Here is a 20,354-nt window from a genome sequence, read left to right on the forward strand (position 1 = left end):
TACCTAAGCATGCCACCCTTTTTTTATTTATAGTTGTTTTGCGAGACATTAACATCTATTTATTTTTTGGGAGTACTAACTGTGTCAGACACTTCTTGCAATACTCCTCCACTGACCACAATGCTGCCTGCCTGTGTATCCATGTAACCGATTTAAAACTGCCATGAGCCTATTGTTTGTTTTTTTAGGCCTTTGATAGCCTGTCTGCGGCCCCTACTTGCAATACTCCTCCACTGACCACAATGCTGCCTGGAGTGCCTGCCTGTGTATCCATGTAACCGATTTAAAACTGCCATGAGCCTATTGTTTGTTATTTTAGGCCTTTGATAGCCTGTCTGCGGCCCCTACTTGCAATACTCCTCCACTGACCACAATGCTGCCTGGAGTGCCTGCCTGTGTATCCATGTAACCGATTTAAAACTGCCATGAGCCTATTGTTTGTTATTTTAGGCCTTTGATAGCCTGTCTGCGGCCCCTACTTGCAATACTCCTCCACTGACCACAATGCTGCCTGGAGTGCCTGCCTGTGCATCCATGTAACCGATTTAAAACTGCCATGAGCCTATTGTTTGTTATTTTAGGCCTTTGTTAGCCTGTCTGCGGTCCCTACTTGCAATACTCCTCCACTGACCACAATGCTGCCTGGAGTGCCTGCCTGTGTATCCATGTAACCGATTTAAAACTGCCATGAGCCTATTGTTTGTTATTTTAGGCCTTTGTTAGCCTGTCTGCGGTCCCTACTTGCAATACTCCTCCACTGACCACAATGCTGCCTGGAGTGCCTGCCTGTGTATCCATGTAACCGATTTAAAACTGCCATGAGCCTATTGTTTGTTATTTTAGGCCTTTGTTAGCCTGTCTGCGGTCCCTACTTGCAATACTCCTCCACTGACCACAATGCTGCCTGGAGTGCCTGCCTGTGTATCCATGTAACCGATTTAAAACTGCCATGAGCCTATTGTTTGTTATTTTAGGCCTTTGTTAGCCTGTCTGCGGTCCCTACTTGCAATACTCCTCCACTGACCACAATGCTGCCTGGAGTGCCTGCCTGTGTATCCATGTAACCGATTTAAAACTGCCATGAGCCTATTGTTTGTTATTTTAGGCCTTTGTTAGCCTGTCTGCGGTCCCTACTTGCAATACTCCTCCACTGACCACAATGCTGCCTGGAGTGCCTGCCTGTGTATCCATGTAACCGATTTAAAACTGCCATGAGCCTATTGTTTGTTATTTTAGGCCTTTGATAGCCTGTCTGTGGCCCCTACTTGCAATACTCCTCCACTGACCACAATGCTGCCTGGAGTGCCTGCCTGTGTATCCATGTAACCGATTTAAAACTGCCATGAGCCTATTGTTTGTTATTTTAGGCCTTTGTTAGCCTGTCTGCGGCCCCTACTTGCAATACTCCTCCACTGACCACAATGCTGCCTGGAGTGCCTGCCTGTGTATCCATGTAACCGATTTAAAACTGCCATGAGCCTATTGTTTGTTATTTTAGGCCTTTGATAGCCTGTCTGCGGCCCCTACTTGCAATACTCCTCCACTGACCACAATGCTGCCTGGAGTGTCTGCCTGTGTATCCATGTAACCGATTTAAAACTGCCATGAGCCTATTGTTTGTTATTTTAGGCCTTTGATAGCCTGTCTGCGGCCCCTACTTGCAATACTCCTCCACTGACCACAATGCTGCCTGGAGTGCCTGCCTGTGTATCCATGTAACCGATTTAAAACTGCCATGAGCCTATTGTTTGTTATTTTAGGCCTTTGTTAGCCTGTCTGCGGTCCCTACTTGCAATACTCCTCCACTGACCACAATGCTGCCTGGAGTGCCTGCCTGTGTATCCATGTAACCGATTTAAAACTGCCATGAGCCTATTGTTTGTTATTTTAGGCCTTTGATAGCCTGTCTGCGGCCCCTACTTGCAATACTCCTCCACTGACCACAATGCTGCCTGGAGTGTCTGCCTGTGTATCCATGTAACCGATTTAAAACTGCCATGAGCCTATTGTTTGTTATTTTAGGCCTTTGATAGCCTGTCTGCGGCCCCTACTTGCAATACTCCTCCACTGACCACAATGCTGCCTGGAGTGCCTGCCTGTGTATCCATGTAACCGATTTAAAACTGCCATGAGCCTATTGTTTGTTATTTTAGGCCTTTGTTAGCCTGTCTGCGGCCCCTACTTGCAATACTCCTCCACTGACCACAATGCTGCCTGGAGTGCCTGCCTGTGTATCCATGTAACCGATTTAAAACTGCCATGAGCCTATTGTTTGTTATTTTAGGCCTTTGATAGCCTGTCTGCGGCCCCTACTTGCAATACTCCTCCACTGACCACAATGCTGCCTGGAGTGTCTGCCTGTGTATCCATGTAACCGATTTAAAACTGCCATGAGCCTATTGTTTGTTATTTTAGGCCTTTGATAGCCTGTCTGCGGCCCCTACTTGCAATACTCCTCCACTGACCACAATGCTGCCTGGAGTGCCTGCCTGTGTATCCATGTAACCGATTTAAAACTGCCATGAGCCTATTGTTTGTTATTTTAGGCCTTTGATAGCCTGTCTGTGGCCCCTACTTGCAATACTCCTCCACTGACCACAATGCTGCCTGGAGTGCCTGCCTGTGTATCCATGTAACCGATTTAAAACTGCCATGAGCCTATTGTTTGTTATTTTAGGCCTTTGTTAGCCTGTCTGCGGCCCCTACTTGCAATACTCCTCCACTGACCACAATGCTGCCTGGAGTGCCTGCCTGTGTATCCATGTAACCGATTTAAAACTGCCATGAGCCTATTGTTTGTTATTTTAGGCCTTTGATAGCCTGTCTGCGGCCCCTACTTACAATACTCCTCCACTGACCACAATGCTGCCTGGAGTGTCTGCCTGTGTATCCATGTAACCGATTTAAAACTGCCATGAGCCTATTGTTTGTTATTTTAGGCCTTTGATAGCCTGTCTGCGGCCCCTACTTGCAATACTCCTCCACTGACCACAATGCTGCCTGGAGTGCCTGCCTGTGTATCCATGTAACCGATTTAAAACTGCCATGAGCCTATTGTTTGTTATTTTAGGCCTTTGTTAGCCTGTCTGCGGTCCCTACTTGCAATACTCCTCCACTGACCACAATGCTGCCTGGAGTGCCTGCCTGTGTATCCATGTAACCGATTTAAAACTGCCATGAGCCTATTGTTTGTTATTTTAGGCCTTTGATAGCCTGTCTGCGGCCCCTACTTGCAATACTCCTCCACTGACCACAATGCTGCCTGGAGTGTCTGCCTGTGTATCCATGTAACTGATTTAAAACTGCCATGAGCCTATTGTTTGTTATTTTAGGCCTTTGATAGCCTGTCTGCGGCCCCTACTTGCAATACTCCTCCACTGACCACAATGCTGCCTGGAGTGCCTGCCTGTGTATCCATGTAACCGATTTAAAACTGCCATGAGCCTATTGTTTGTTATTTTAGGCATTTGTTAGCCTGTCTGCGGTCCCTACTTGCAATACTCCTCCACTGACCACAATGCTGCCTGGAGTGCCTGCCTGTGTATTCATGTAACAGATTTAAAACTGCCATGAGCCTATTGTTTGTTATTTTAGGCCTTTGTTAGCCTGTCTGCGGTCCCTACTTGCAATACTCCTCCACTGACCACAATGCTGCCTGGAGTGCCTGCCTGTGTATCCATGTAACCGATGTAAAACTGCCATAAGCCTATTGTTTGTTATTTTAGGCCTTTGTTAGCCTGTCTGCGGTCCCTACTTGCAATACTCCTCCACTGACCACACCAATGCTGCCCGTGTACCCCTGGAACCTATTTAAAAGTTCATAGAGCCTAGTTATATATTTTATTTACTATTAATAAGGCCATGATGGACTACGCTGTACCACGCTACAAGCTAACCAGTCGACACTTCTTTTGCGAGAAAAGCCATCCCAACCCTCCACCAGCATGTAAAAGACCGCATTGTCCATGCACTCTGGCAATCTGTGAGTACAAAGGTGCACCTGACAACAGACGCATGGACCTGTAGGCATGGCCACGAAAGATTACGTGTCCATTACGGCGCAATGGGTTAATGTGGTGGATGCATGGTCCACAGGGGACAGCCTACTAAGTCTGTCTGCAGTCCCTAATTCAAATTGTCCTCCACTGTCTAAATCGGAGCTTCAACCTTCTGGCTTTCGGCCTATAGTATCAGAAATTAAACTGCATTTGGCCTTCAACTTTGGTTACGGCCTACTAACGGTGTCTGCCGCTCCCTGGTGTTTGCCCTCAACTGAATAAAGCTGAGCTTCCACCTTCTGGCTTTCGGCCTATAGTATCAGATATTAAACTGCATTTGGCCTTCAACTTTGGTTACGGCCTACTAACGGTGTCTGCCCCTCCCTGGTGTTTGCCCTCAACTGAATAAAGCTGAGCTTCCACCTTCTGGCTTTCGGCCTATAGTATCAGATATTAAAATGCATTTGGCCTTCAACTTTGGTTACGGCCTACTAACGGTGTCTGCCGCTCCCTGGTGTTGTTCTCCACTGTATAAAGCTGAGCTTCAACCTTCTGGCTCTAATTTTTTTTTTTTTTTTTGAGTGCTGGTTGGGGCATAATACCTCTGTTTGCTGCTCCCTGGTGTTGACCTCAACTGAATAAAGCTGAGCTTCAACCTTCTGGCTCTCATTAAGTGCTGTTTTTTAAAAACTTGGTGGTTACGGCCTACTAACGGTGTCTGCACCTTCCTGGTGTTTGCCCTCAACTGAATAAAGCTGAGCTTCCACCTTCTGGCTTTCGGCCTATAGTATCAGATATTAAAATGCATTTGGCCTTCAACTTTGGTTACGGCCTACTAACGGTGTCTGCCCCTCCCTGGTGTTTGTCCCCAACTGAATAAAGCTGAGCTTCAACCTTCTGGCTCTCATTAAGTGCTGTTTTTTAAAAAACTTGGTGGTTACAGCCTACTAATGGTGTCTGCCCCTCCCTGGTGTTGTCCTCCACTGTATAAAGCTGAGCTTCAGTCTTTAGGCTTTTGGCCTAAAGTATCAGATATTAAACTGCATTTGGCCTATTAGTGTGTTTGGGCCCTTAAAACAGTGTCTGCTGCTCCTGGGTTTGCTACTCCACTGAACAAAGCAATGCCGCCTGTTTAGTCCTGTTACCAATTTTGAACTGCATTTAGCCTACTTTATTCTTTGGCCCTATATCTGTTTCCTCCTCATCCTGCCCATTGCCCAGCCACTGCTAGATGAGTCTGCTGGTACATTGACCTAGACCACTACATTCCCCTTGCACTCTACACAGCCAGAATCTGACCCTGCTGAAAGTAAGGTTCCCCTTCCCGCATGTTATACCACCTTACACAGGGACAAAGAGGAAGGTGCAGATGAAAGTGCAGGTTCCTTCATCAGGTGGGGGGGCATACTCGTTGGCGACGTCACTGGCACAGGGCCCCTCAGAGTACGCAAAAGTGTCTCTGCTGGTGGGAGGCGCCCCCGCCGTGCAAACACACCGCTGTACTTTGAGGGGCCCTGTGCCAGTGCCAATGCGAACGAGTGGGCCCCCCGCTTGCTCAGGATCACAGCACTTGCAACGTTGAAATACTTACCTCTCCCTGCTCCACCGCCGTGACGTAGTCCACGATTCCTGGGCCCACTAAAACCTTGAATCAGCCCTACCCCCCCACAACTTTTGCCAAATGACCCCCAAGTTCCAATGAACAACTATTATTATAAAGTTAATTAAGATTGACAAGCTTCAGAAACAAGAATGGATGTTTTTGGCATTAAAATGGGCACTGTAGGTGTTTTCCTGGCCTCCACTCACTGCCGACTATGCTTCCCTATTGACTTGCATTGGGTTTCGTGTTTCGGTCGATCCCCGACTTTTAGCGATAATCGGCCGACTGCCCTCGACTCGACTCTGGACAAAGTCGGGTTTCACAAAACCCGACTCGATCTTTAAAAAATGAAAGTCGCTCAACCCTACTCTTCAGGTAACACAGAAGGACAATTTTTATATAATGAACTGAACTGAGGATGGAAACTATATGCCCCGAAAAACGGGGACTTAACAGTAGATTTGTAACAACGATTATTTACAGTGAATTCGGCTAACGGTAAGTAAGTAACCCAATCCTGCTGATTTTCCGATACAAAACACCTGAGATATGTCTCCAGATTCTGCTTCACCCGCTCAGTCTGCCCATTACATTGCGGGTGAAATGCCAAGGAAAATGACACTTTCTACACCAAAATGACATCCTTATGGCATCTGTTTAAGGGGTCATTAAGAGGAACGTGCCATAACGTACCAGTACAAAAATGGAAAGCATATGAATGTAGTCAGCATAGCAACATATAATGCACCTTTTGAGTTTAATGAGCAAGTATGATCTAAAACTTGGATCAAAGTGGTTTATGTTGTGATTGGTTACAAGTGGACAATCAGTCTTTTAAAATGCCCATGTAAACTCAACCCAGTGGTTTGCAGTGGTCACTGTGCTGTCCATATGAGGTCTGCTTCGCATGTGGACAGCAGGTGGTTGCAAAATACACTTGTCTGAATGAGCCATACAGTGGAGGAAATAAGTATTTGATCCCTTGCTGATTTTGTAAGTTTGCCCAACAGTCTCTAATTTTAAGGATAGGTTAATTTTCACATTCAGAGATAGAATGTAAAAAATAAAATCCAGAGAATCACATTGTATAAATTATATACATTTATTTGCATTTTGCAGTGAGAAATCCAAATTTGATCCCTCTAGCAAACAAGACTTAATACTTGGTGGCAAAAAACCCTTGTTGGCAAGCACAGCAGTCAGATGTTTTTTGTAGTTGATGATGAGGTTTGTGCACATGTCACGAGGAATTTTAGTCCACTCTTCTTTGCAGATCATCTCTAGATCATTAAGATTTTGAGGCTGTCGCTTGGCAACTCAGAGCTGCAACTCCCTCCATAAGTTTTCTATGGGATTAAGGTCTGGAGACTGTCTAGGCCACTCCATGACCTTAATGTGCTTCTTTTTGACCCACTTATTTGTTGCAATGGCTGTATGTTTTTGGTCATTGTCTTGCTGGAAGACTCACCACGACCCATTTTTAATGACCTGGCAGAGAGGAGGTTGTCACTCAGGATTTTATGGTACATGGCTCCATCCATTCTCCCATTGATGTGGTGAAGTAGTCCTATGCCCTTAGCAGAGAACATCCCCAAAACATAATGTTTCCACCTCCATGCTTGTCAGTGGGGATGGTGTTCTTTGGGTCATAGGCAGCATTTCTCTTCCTCCAAACACGGCGAGTTGAGTTAATGCCAAAGACCTCAATTTTTGTCTCATCTGACCCTAGCACCTTCTCCAAATCACTCACAGGTGTTCATTGGAAAACTTCAGACGGGCCTGCACATGTGCCTTCTTGAGCATGCTGACCTTGCGGGCACTGAATTATTTTAAACCTTTACAGCGTAATGTGTTACCAATGGTTTTCTTGGTGACTGTGTTCCCAGCTGCCTTGAGATCATTAACAAGTTCATCCATGTGTAATTTTAGGCTGATCTCTCACCTTCCTCATGATCAAGGATACCCCACAAGTTGGGATTTTGCATGGTGCCCCAGATCGATGTTGATTGACAGTAATTTTTTATTTCTTCCATTTTCTTACTATTGCACCAACAGTTGTCTCCTTCTCACCCAGTGTCTTACTTATGGTTTTGTAGCCTACTTCAGCTTTGTGCAGGTCTATGATCCTGTCCTTGAAATCCTTATAAAGCTCTTTGGTCTTGCCCATGTTTTATAGGTTAGAGTCTGACTGATTAATTGAGTCTGTGGACAGGAGTCTTTTATAAAGGTGACTATGTAAGACCGTTGTCTTTAATGCAGGTAACGAGTTGATTAGGAGCGTCTAACTGGTCTGTAGGAGCCAGAACTGCTACTGGTTGGTAGGGGATCAAATACTTAATTCTCACCGCAAAATGCAAACAAATTTATATAATTTATACAATGTGATTTTCTGGATTTTATTTTTGATAATCTATATCTCAATGTTAAAATTAACCTACCCTTAAAATTATAGACTGTTCATGTCTTTGTCAGTGGGCAAACTTACAAAATCAGCAAGGAATCAAATACTTATTTCCCCCACTGTAACTCCTAAGTGACAAATAGCTGAAATCACTGTGCCTGTATCTACAGTATGCTTCCCTCATTGACCTGAAGGATTCCTTTTCAAACAAGGTGTTGCGTGCTTAATTTTGGTGTCACTTTGTAATATATATTATTAGAGAAATCTGATTTTTTCTTCTCCTGGACTGATCATTCATTCTCAATTTATAGGCAAAATATGTGTCCAGTGACCACAGACATTCTCATTACTGAGACAGCGGATGACAGCTGATCCTCGTGAAGTTCCATGGAGAGGGGAGAGGAGAAGCTAGAAGCAGACAAGGACATTCTACTGTAAGTTCTCCTTAAATGACAGGTACACTTTAAAGAGTAACTAAACTTTTATTTTTTTTAAGAATTTTGTCCAGCATGGAAAGTTCTGAAACTTTACAAATCCCTTTATTAGGGTAGAGGGGGGTGATGAGAGTTGCAGTAAAATTGTCACCACCAGTCTCCTCCTCTGAGAGTTGTGTTTATCAGAAGAGTACAGGCCCTTTCTCCAAAACCCAGGGCAAATACGTGCAGAGACTTGTCAGGACACTGGCATGATAATGAGATGGTTTTCCTTATCCATATCCTGTACATTTCATGCAGCGAATCTGACAAGTGAGCTACAGTGTAACAGAAGTATCAGCTTATTGTCATTTATGTACTGGCCAGTGTGGGAAAAAAAAAACATTTCTGTGGATAGTTACATAAAAAAAAAAAGTTTGCGCTCTCTTTGTTATTCAACTTGAGCCTTTAATTATATTAACTTTACCTGTTTTCCTCTGTTTTTCTTCTATATTCAGCATTATGGAGGTGGTCATCATTTGCGACTTTTTGAAACGTCGCAAAATCGTTGTACAATTGTTCTCCAGTATCCTTCTGGAGTACAGAACCTGTCTAATGTTATTTTTACATGATTGAAAACTTTTTAAAGGATGATGCAACTTTTTTCTTTAAAATGGAGCAAAATAGGTGAAAGACAAGAAAAACAGCAGATTTGACTTAGCAAAAAATGAATCAGTCCTCAGGCACCACTTTGAAGAACATGGCGCAAAAAACAGTATCGAATATAATAAATCAATAGAAAAAAGTCCCTTCAACAATACCACACATGAAGAATCGGGGGACATTGTGTTCCCAAATGTGAACTTTTTGGATATGCACCTGTGAGATTAGGATTGAGTTGTATTATGTTTTGTACCTTATGATTTTGGGAAATCCTGTTGTCAGTTGTGCCTCTGATGAAGCCATTGACTTTAGGGAGGCAAAATGAGTACAAAATTTGAAATTTGCCTTTTTGAGGTTAATGGCTTAGTCAGAGGCACGTCTGAATCTTGTTTTTCGGTGATTCGTACAGAAGACCCACACTCAATCATGATTGACAGCACAGATATGAACCTAATTCATGTTTGTCATAATCGTAAACTTTGCTTCTTGAATAGGAATGCACTTTACATGAAGGCAATTCTGGGTATAACCACAGGAAAATATAGGAACATTTAATAACTGCATTTATTGCAAAATATTGTTGTGTTTGACTTCCATTCTTCATAGAGCCGCAACTTTTTTCACTGTTGGCATAGGGGGAGCGATCCTAGTGGGATGAGTTGTAATTTTTAATATCACTGTAATGTACTTAGAAAACAGGCAAACAATTCCATGAAATGGTAAATGAAGGAGTGAAACTTGCAATTCGGTCATTATTTTTTGAGCTTTGCATTCATTGTTAAGAAAAAATGAATTGATAACAAAATTCTCTGTCATTACGATTACATTGATACCAAACATATATAGTTTCTACTGTTTATAAAAAAGCTTTTCTTTTCATTTAAATATGACTTGTGTCACAATTTTTTCATATCCATAACTTTTTTTCTATCAATGGAATTGTACGAGGACTTGTTTGTGTGTGGCAAGCTATATTTTTTATTGATATTGACTTTGGGTTGCTTATGACTTTTTGATCTCTTTTCATTCCATTTTGGGGGTGAGGGCTCCCAATCTCTGTTTATTTCCCACGATGCCTTCTACATAAATTCTTAATATGCCTTTTACATAAACGGTTAAAAAGGGAGTTTGTGTCAATTCATCATGATCTGCAGCGTCATTAGGAGTGACTATATTTGACTGTACACATAATAGCCATACATAGCTGAGCATTGAGTAATGAGTAGCGACTAGTGATGAGCGAATATACTCGTTACTCGAGATTTTTCGAGCACGCTCCGGCGTCCTCCGAGTATTTTTTAGAGCTCGGAGATTTAGTTTTCCTCACCGCAGCTGAATGATTTACATCTCTTAGCCAGCTTGATTACATGTGGAGATTCCCTAGCAACCAGGAAACCCCCACATGTAATCAAGCTGGCTAAGAGATGTAAATAGAGATGAAATAATGTCTAAGGTAGAGCATGTACTGGCTATAATGGGAGGAAAACCATAGGACTGTATGGGAAAAAGATGCACAGAATTGGGAATGTTGGATTAGAAGTGTGGAGATGGCACTAATGAAAATATAAAACCATGATGCAGGTAATAGGTGATAAGTTTCTGATCCACAGGGATCTTATTACTGGAACCCCCAAGAATCAAAGTGATGGGGTTCCCCAACTACTCTGTGTGAATGGAGCAGCATTGTCACCCATGATCATTGCTGGTCCATTCATTCTCTTTGGAAGTGATGGAGACAGCTGAAAGTTGCACTCAACTTTCTCCATTGGTCATATAAAGAAAAGGATAATTAGGCCTGACGTACAGAGATTGGTGGTTTCTAGATTAACATTTTAAAAAATCCCTTTACACATCTGTTTGTTTGCTGTTGTTATCATCCAAGCAGCAGCCGTTGCTTTTTCCTTTCACATGTTGCCGATGAGTTGGGAGATTTATAGACAGTGGGGGTTTACTTTGGTACCAAGACTTTAAGAGTTTGTTCACTTGCTCATGGTCCGTGATGCCATGGAGGTGGTCCACCTCCTCCTTCTCCTCCTCTTTCTTCTTTATCATGCGAGCGACCTTCATCTCACTGTGCATGCTTTGGAAGAAATGGAGAATGCATTTACGGGCAAAATCTCTTGCGTGTTCACAGCAAGTCTCATCAAAGATCTTCTGCTCGATATCGATGTAGTTACTCCAGTAGCGAGTTTGTAGAAAAGATGTTTGATCAAAGCAGGGTTTAAGGGTTCGGGCAAGGAATGCCAAGATAATAAGGAACAACAGGATACTCCATCCTAAAGCCTGGACAGAAGAGACAATAAATTACACTATGAAACATTTCAAAGGCTGTGTGAATGCAAGATCGAAGACCCAGGACTCATCATTGTCTTTATGCCTCATTTTGCCTAGTTTTGTGTGTTTTGTGCCTTTTTTCATTTGCATCCAATTCATGGTTCTATTTGTGCCTTTTGTGAAATCTACTTTATATGTGATCGCCTGTTTTCTTTGTTTTCCGCTCTTGTCGTAGTTACCGTGACTTTTGGTGTCAACAGTTGCAAAAACAGTTTAAGACAGTGAGACAGCCTATTTTTGTCTTTGAGCCAAATTAAAGCACCATTCTAATGTCTTTTTTTAATTTCAGCCCTGGAGTGGAGTGAAGCAACATAAGGTCCCTGAGCCTAGTATTATATTTACAAGCCGCTGTCTTCAACTCTGCCCAGCACTGCTATGATCCCGATCTGCTATCTGGTGACCGCAACTTCCGTCTGACTGTAAGGCTGCCGTCACACTAGCAGTATTTGGTCAGTATTTTTACATCAGTATTTGTAAGCCAAAACCAGGAGTGGAACAAATAGAGGAAAAGTATAATAGAAACATATGCACCACTTCTGTATTTATTGCCCACTCCTGGTTTTGGCTTACAAATACTGATGTATAATACTGACCAAATACTGCTAGTGTGACGGCAGCCTATGTCAGAGGTAATGGTCACAATCACAAGCTATCAATGTAAGGCACTGGAGTGACCGGGCAGCTCAGAAACTGCTGGAGCCCGACCAAGGCAGCGCCAAGAATGGATGAATATGGTGACTGGTATTTATGAGACTTGGGGCAGGGAAGTTAGATTAGTGGTGCTTTAATGAATCTGGTGCGCCGTTTTGATATATTTGGGGCAAATAAAAAGCAAATGATGAATTGGGGCCTATGAGTATTAAAGAGGTTTCCCACAGCTAAAACACTGGTTGTGTACATTTCATTGGTGGTATTCCAATTCTGGAAAAGTTTAAGTAGGAGGCTGAGCAACACTACCAAGCACAGCAGCGCACATGGATGAGTTTCTGTCTCTGAATAAGTAAAGGAAGGGCCCTTTCATTTTTCAAAGGAGTTGGTGTCCCACCCACATATTTATAGGGGTCACAGCAGTCCCATTTGCGACCTGACCCCTTAGACCAGGAGGACTTTTTGGGCCACATCCACATGGTCTTCAGCATCCAATGTAAAAAACACGGCGGTTACAAGGTTGAGTCACTATGTAGAGTCAAGATGTTGTACCCTATTGATGTCATACATTTCTTAGGGATACTGGAGCCTAGACCTCCCTGTCCTACATTTGTAGTCTATGAGAGGGTGGCCTGAGCTATGATGAGACAAGGCTGGATAATGAAGTGGTGCAGGAGCCATTCATCATAATCATCATCATCACCGTCACCAATTCAACTTTGATGGCCTATCCTAAGGACATGTCATGAAAGCTTTAATACTGGAAACCTCCCATTAATGTTGTAGTGTAATTACTCTACATCCGGTCCCAGTTTGCTGCCCGTTAGTTGGTGGTACCATGTAAACCAATGCATTATATATACAGATTCATCCATCATCAGCTGCTTACACCTCTGAGCATTACATATAATTTTTACTGATCTTTCTAGTCTCTTGTGTTCATTCACCTGTGACCAGCATTTCAAGTATCTTGAAACAGCTTTTCTTGAAGTGTTGTTCCTGATCAAGACGTCTTCCTTACAAGGCACCTTGTAGAGCAGGATCTGTAATTCTGTTGAAGTGTTATTTGCAAAGCCTGGGAATTTGTCAGGGTCCACGGAGCCACTAAAAGCACAGACAAAACAATTTCCATCCAAGAGTGTCGTCAGAATCCAGACAACAGGGGCAACCATGGCGCGTGTGAAGACGGAAGTACACATGTATCTGAAAGAACAACATAGATTATTGCACGTAGTTATACAGCAGTTAGCTATGAATTAGCTTTTTTTTTGATCATCGCATTTCAAATCCTGACTATTTTTATTTTGAAATAAGGGGTAGGCTGGGGTGTTTGTGTGTGTGGAGGTGTTTAAAGAAAATCTGCTGCTGATGGTAGTGACTCCATTGTGCCCACCGCCTGAAAGGTGCAGAAGGAAGCGAGACAAATAAGCTGAGACAGTCACTAAAGTTAACTCTTTGTTCTGCCGAGGCTGGAATTGGAACTTGGAAGCCAGAATAAACATTTATACAGTCTCTATTATACCATCCGGCAACAGACCAATTTCCAATGCAGAGCTAGCAACACTCCACTCAATTCTCCTGGCCTCCATCTTCAGGAGAAGAGTGGTCTATCGTGTCTTGCTATGGAGATCCATGGGCTCCCAACAGTGTGGTCTACACAGATCCAAAAATTATAACCTATCCAGTTTATGTAAGGCCTCGTTCACACGGTCGGTATTTGGTCAGTATTTTACCTCAGTATTTGTAAGCCGAAATCAGGAGTGGAACAATCAGAGGAAAAGTATAATAGAAACGCGTCACCACTTCTGTATTTATCACCCATTCCTGATTTTAGTTTACAAATATTGATGTAAAATACTGACCAAATACTGAACATGTGAATGTGGCCTAAATGTGAATACCGTTACAAGCTTCGATCATTCTTCCCAAATATCCCCCTCCGGAAAGTATCACAGAAAATGTGTCATGTATTGACAGATACATTTTGGTCTTAGGGCCTGATGAGCACAGAGCAGAGATTTGGTGCACTTGTAAGGAGATGAACATGCTGCTCATGTTCCTCCTGGAAGACATGAGTAAGGTGTATAATGTGCATTGTGACATGCGTTATTAGTGATAGATTGTATTTAGAGCTGGATTTGGCCAAACTTCTGTACACCACCGGATGACAGCAGAGAAACATAAACTCAAATCCAGTGCGGGTTTTTTTCCAGTTTTTTTTTCTTGTCTATTCCCATTAACCCTTTCCTACCCAAACATGGGAATATTCTTCAAGATTTCATCTTTTTTTTTGTGTCGTCCTCCTCCTCCACCATATTAACAGGGTGATCATGCTACCTTTGCTATACATTTTTTATGGTGTTTATGATGCCTGCATTTACAATTTTTTGAGGTCTACCTCAAATATTATTTTATATATATGTATACCACCAGGGTTAAATGTTTTTCAGCCCATGCACTGAGTGCAGGGGAATTACCAGTGTAGGATAGCCACTCCTTAATAATGGAAAAAAAAATATTTTTTTAAGGCCCTGTACTATGTCTCTTCAAAGGGATATTGGAGTGCCTCCTTCTAATTTTGGCATCCCTTGCACTTAAGGCATACACTTTACCAGTGTAGGAGACCCACTTCTTAGTAATAGGAAAAAAACTTTTCAGTGGATCCACCTTCTAGTTGAGGGAAATTTTTTGAAACCAATAGTTGATGGGTTTTATTAGTACATAATCCAGTGCCTTGTTGTGGGCTGTCAGGTGGTCATCACATATGGAGTTCTCACACTGCATACAGGATTTTGTAGCCGAGACAGGAGAGTTTGTACAGTAAGTACAGAAGATCCTGTCTCCTTCATATCAGGCTGAGTAGATGCGAAACGCTCCGCTATATTCCCCAGCAGGGTTCATGAAATAACAGTCCTAAAAGCTGCTTCGTTACACTAATTGCTTTTATCAGGCCTAATTCAAATAGATTCTATTCTGTTATAGTAATACCACTCTTATCTGCACTTCGTCTACAGTGAGGTGTTGCAGTAGGTATAGGGTATGACTAGTCAGGGATTATTGCCTTATAAATTCTAAGCCTTGCTGCTGCTTTTTTCCATGGACTCATTGACCAACTCATGTTTTTTTTGCGATGAACTGATTCATCAAAGTAGGCAAAATTAACTGATCTAATGTGTCCATTCACAGTTTCTCTCTACTATTTTTATGTAAGAGGTAGTGGTGGGAGACTTTACGCTACTGGAGCTGGAATTACCACTTCTGAACTCTTGAGTGCTTTGTTTCCATCTATTTTTGGGTGCTTCTTTAAGTATGTTTGGGGTCATTGTCCTGCTGTAAGACCCATGATCTAGCATGCAAACCCAGCTTTCAGACCCCGGACACTACATTGCAAACCAAAATCCTTGGGGAATCTTCACATTTCATGATGTCTTGCACACAGTCAAGGCATCCAGGGCCAGAGGCAGCAAAACAACACCTACATTTCTTTGAACCTCAACCATATCTGACTGTAACTGCTGTGTGCTTTTATTTGTAGGCCTCATTCCATTTACAGTAAACAGTTGAATGATGTGTTTTTCCAACAAACTCTATCTTGGTCTCATTTGCTGGCCCTCTAAGTTTCAGAATTTACAGTATTAAGATGAAAAAGAAAATTTGCCCACCTCAGATGGATAAATTATATTGCACTTAAAAATAAATGGCTATGTAAAGCATACCCATCTGCCAGCCCTCCAAAAACGCTTAGTGAGGGCTGGCTGTGGGCCCTCTGACAATAGTGAGGGTCACCTGATGGCCCTATACAAATAGTGGTGTCCCAGGGAAAAAATTTGACTTTCAGAGTCCCTCTTCATAAATTAAACAAGATATGTCTGATCATGTCCCACACACCATATGGACAGATAAGGTATTAAAATGATAAAACTACATTTCCTCTAGAATATTTTTTTCACCATTGAAAGCAATGCAAATGTGCAAAAACGCAGCAAAAACACCAGGTGTGAACATAGCCCAAGGTGTGGAGGAGCATTTTGTTCGGCTTATATACAAGTCATTATCCTGGAAAGAATGTTTCTTAACATTTTTTCCAGTCAAATCCATTCTAACTGTGATTTTGTATGTTTTATTGTCAGTCCATAAAAGTGTCATAATACTCTAACAACCTTGTTCCCAGCAGCGACCTGGGATTCAGAGATGCTTTTCCCCATGCTGTTCACATTCCATTTCAGCGCTGTTTACCCATTTCAGCGCTGTGTACATAGTTTTCAGCAATTTTTGGACCCCCTCCAGACCTCCGGGGAGGGGGTGGTCGCCGGATAATTGTTCGAGTTTCCCATTGACTTCCAATATATTAGTTACTCGGGTCAAGCACCCGAGCATTTTAGTGCTCGTTGATCACTTATTGATGACTCCTCTCCATACTATTGGGGGTAGCTTACTGATTGCTGGAGGTCCAGCCACTAAGCGCACCTATGATCCTGAGAATGGGGCGATCCAGAGAACTCTGCAGAGTCCGGTCTTCTATGAAGAAGAAGTACGCATGCGCTAGTTATGTGATTGATTATTTCCAGCAGTCCCATAGACAATGAATGGAGAGGAGGTCTAAGGCCAGGGTCACACTAGACCGTAATACGGACGAGTGCTATGCGATAAAAAATCGCATAGCACTCGGCCCAATGTTAATCTATGGTCTAGCTCCCATCATCCGATTTTTTCTCCACCGTATTTCGGATCCGAGGGAACTCGCAGCATGCTGCGATTGTCAGCATATCTCGGCCGAGACTCGCCAATGCAAGTCTATGGGTGCGAGAAAAAATCGGATTACACACGGACCATGCGTGTGCATTGCAAGAAATATGCAGCGGTGTTCTATTGAAAAGCCGGTAATTCAATTGCCGGCTTTTCATTTCTCCTGCACAAACCCGACAGGATATGAGACATGGTTTACATACAGTAAACCATCTCATATCCCCTTTTTTTGGCATATTCCACACTATTAATGTTAGTAGTGTGTATGTGCAAAATTTCAGCGCTGTAGCTGCTGAAATAAAGGGTTAAATGGCGGAAAAAATTGGCGTGGGCTCCCGCGCAATTTTCTCCGCCAGAATGGTAAAGCCAGTGACTGAGGGCAGATATTAATAGCCTAGAGAGGGTCCATGGTTATTGCCCCCCCCCTGGCTACAAACATCTGCCCCCAGCCACCCCAGAAAAGGCACATCTGGAAGATGCGCCTATTCTGGCACTTGGCCACTCTCTTCCCACTCCCTGTAGCGGTGGGCTATGGGGTAATGAAGGGTTAATGCCACCTTGCTATTGGAAGGTGACATTAAGCCAGATTAATAATGGAGAGGTGTCAATTATGTCACCTATCCATTATTAATCCAATTGTTTGAAAGGGTTAAAACACACACACACACACACACACACACACACACATGATTTAAAAGGATTTTAATGAAATAAACACAGCGGTTTTTTAAATATTTTATTGTTCTCTCAATCCATTTGCAATCCCTCGCTTGGATAAAATAATAAAACACAAGATACATACCCTCAGGTGAACCGTCACGTCCCACGCGGTAATCCATCTGAAGGGGTTAATTATTTTACAGCCATGAGCTGCGCTAATGCACTCGCTCGTGGTTGTAATCCCCGGGTTAATGAAGGAAAGCTGGGTGATCTGTACTCACATTGAGTTGCGGTGAGGCGCCCTCTGGTGGATGAACTCATGAACTGCAGCCTTGGAAAAGTTCCCACGCTCGAGTTCATATGAGTTCATCCACCAGAGGGCGCCTCACCGCAACTCACGTTTTTTTTAGCATTCTGCAAGCGTAATTAGCTTGCAGAATGCTAAAGTTTTCCAAGCGATCTGTAGCATTGCTTGGAAAACTGACTGACAGGTTGGTCACACTTGTCAAACATACTGTTTGACAAGTGTGACCAACTTTTTACTATAGATGCAGCTTATGCAGCATCTATAGTAAAAGATAGAATGTTTAAAAATAATAAAAAAAATAAAAAAAATGCTTATACTCACCCAGACGATCTCCTCAGCGGCGTCCGTTCCTCTTCCTATAGCTGGTGTGTGCGCGCAGGACCTTCCATGACGTCGCGGTCATGTGAGCGGTCACGTGAGCGGTCACATGACCGCTCACGACCAATCACAAGACAGTGACGTCATCACAGGTCCTTCACCGCACACCAGCTATAGGAACCGAAGCGGCAGCATGCAGCGGTGAGGCGGGAACACTGCGGGGGACATCGAAGGTGAGTATAGGACTATTTTTTATTTTAATTCTTTTATTTTTTACCAATTATATGGTGCCAAGTGCGTGGAGGAGAGTCTCCTCTCCTCCACCCTGGGTACCAACCGCACATAATCTGCTTACTTCCCGCATGGTGTGCACAGCCCCGTGCGGGAAGTAAGCAGATCAATGCACTCCTAGGTGTGCGGAATCCCCACAATTCCGCATTTTTAATGAACATGTTGCTTTTCTTTCCGCGATGCGATTTTTTCACGGAAAAAATCGCAACATTTGCACAAAAAATGCGGAATACACTGTAAATAATAGGAGGCATAGGTTAGCGTTTTTTTCGCGTTTTTATAGCGGAAAAAACGTGAAAAAAACGCAAAAAATCCTGACGTGTGCACATAGCCTAAGGGTATGTTTCATATTTGCAAGAGAAATATCTGCACCAAAAACACATATCTTGTCAGGAAAAAACCCTGCACAAAACGCACATTTTTTTAAAGTATTTTGAATGTGTTAACAATGCTGCAAAAACACTGAAAGAATTGACATGCTGCAAATCGGAAGCTGATTCAAACCTGCAAGGAAAAATAAGAAGGGTGTGCATGGGATTTCAGAAATCTCATTCATTTTGCTCGTACTGTAAACTGCAGTATTTTTGGTGCAGAAATTTCTGCTGCACAAACTGAAATTGTTCACTCTTTTCAGGAGAAACTGCAGCAGAATGTCTGTGTCTGCTGGTCGCTTCTTCCTACATAGAATTTTTAATGAAAATCTCACTTCACTGAATACAGATTTAGGTCACTTTCTTTCGCTTGCCAATAGATGCTAAGGTGCAAGCGCCACCGCCAGCGCTATTTTGCTGCAGTTACTTTTTTTTTTTTCAAAGCCAACACCATTATATGCAAGCAATAGATGCTACTGGGCATGTGCTGCCGCCACCGTCGCCATTTTGCTGAAGTTAATTTTTTTCAAAGCCAACACTATTATATGCAATATGTAAAATAGGAGGCTGGTCACTGAGGGATCAGTCACCTGTCATAAGCCCATAAGGATGAATATGTAAGCAGAGCTCCACATAAAGCCCTGCCCACAGCCCCATCCACAGGCGTCCCTGAAGCACGAGAATCTCATTAACTGAAAACTGCAAATAAAGATTAAACAACAACCACAAGACGGATTTCATCGCCAGGTATAATTGTAATCAGTATAATGGCGCCAACCTGACACTGTTTGTAGGTTACTGCGCACAATCCTGCTGACAGGTTCCCTTTAAGGTTAAAATGGACTCAGTCAGTCACCAAGGGGTTAATAGACCTTTAAATATATAGTAGCTGGCAAACTCTACATCTATAATCATTATTGGGAATATAAAGTTTTAGGCAAATATAACATTATACTGAACACTTTGTCAGAAAGTAGAAATAAACAGGTTTTCCAGTGTACAGACCGATTGGCCAAAGTCTTCCCAGTTCAGATTCATCTAATTTATCATTTGTACATTTAGCCCTATATCTATACCCATACTATTAATTAATATCTATTTCTTTTATATTACTACTTCTTAAGTTTTTTTTACTGTTTTTGTAGAAATATTTCAACCCAAATTTCATACAAAGTTGACATTAACACTTACTTCACAATCGCCAAATCTTTTTTTCTCCCTCCAGTGGGTCTCATCCACTCTTCCATCATAATCACCGATTGTCTGTTCACCATAAGACCACAAAGAAAAAGGGCGACTGGAGGCACAAACATAATACCCATGCCATATATCATGTTGTATCTGGGAAGACATGGGCAATTAAAATCTAGTGAATTGTAGATTTTAACACTGGCCAGAGCTAAAAGTGCGCAAATCCCATTCATCACCGACTCTGAGTTTGACTGGAAGTACTGAAATATCATCTTAAAGCGATCCATGGTGTTCTGATTTCTTCTCTATTCCAATATGATGTAGATGAAATCTGAAAAATTGCAGTTCTTTGCCTGTATGGACACTTAGTGCTTAGATTTGTGGAGGTCTCTTCCTGGAGGATTTCAGTC

General features: G+C 42.7%; 1 protein-coding gene and 1 long non-coding RNA gene across 2 annotated transcripts in view; one reads left to right on the plus strand and one right to left on the minus strand.

Moving 5' to 3' along the window:
* Nucleotides 1-9,963, plus strand: part of LOC143768407 (uncharacterized) — a 33,526-nt gene extending 23,563 nt beyond the window's left edge. The window contains exons 2-3 of the long non-coding RNA XR_013213849.1: nucleotides 8,314-8,436; nucleotides 8,934-9,963. This is a non-coding gene — a long non-coding RNA (uncharacterized LOC143768407). The remainder of the gene's footprint in view (nucleotides 1-8,313; nucleotides 8,437-8,933) is intronic.
* Nucleotides 9,964-10,655: 692 nt separating this feature from the next.
* Nucleotides 10,656-20,346, minus strand: CALHM3 (calcium homeostasis modulator 3). The gene is made up of 3 exons (XM_077257090.1): nucleotides 19,945-20,346; nucleotides 13,008-13,263; nucleotides 10,656-11,361 (listed from the first exon to the last, which is right to left on the minus strand). Exons 1-3 carry the CDS (start codon nucleotides 20,229-20,231, stop codon nucleotides 10,924-10,926), a joined length of 981 nt encoding a protein of 326 aa, XP_077113205.1. The 5' UTR covers nucleotides 20,232-20,346; the 3' UTR covers nucleotides 10,656-10,923.
* Between the last annotated feature and the right edge of the window lie 8 nt (nucleotides 20,347-20,354).

Source organism: Ranitomeya variabilis, chromosome 4, assembly GCF_051348905.1.
Source record: "Ranitomeya variabilis isolate aRanVar5 chromosome 4, aRanVar5.hap1, whole genome shotgun sequence".
In the NCBI taxonomy this organism is placed as follows: Eukaryota; Metazoa; Chordata; class Amphibia; order Anura; family Dendrobatidae; genus Ranitomeya; species Ranitomeya variabilis.

Bases quoted from the DNA above. Each gene is read 5' to 3' on its own strand.
- CALHM3 (XM_077257090.1), bottom strand. From the start codon at position 20,231: ATGGATCGCTTTAAGATGATATTTCAGTACTTCCAGTCAAACTCAGAG. The intron at 13,264-19,944 runs GTAAGTGTTAAT...TTGTTCTTTCAG, and splicing joins AAAGATTTGGCGATTGTGAA to ATACATGTGTACTTCCGTCT. The intron at 11,362-13,007 runs GTGAATGAACAC...TCTTCTGTCCAG, and splicing joins ACTTGAAATGCTGGTCACAG to GCTTTAGGATGGAGTATCCT.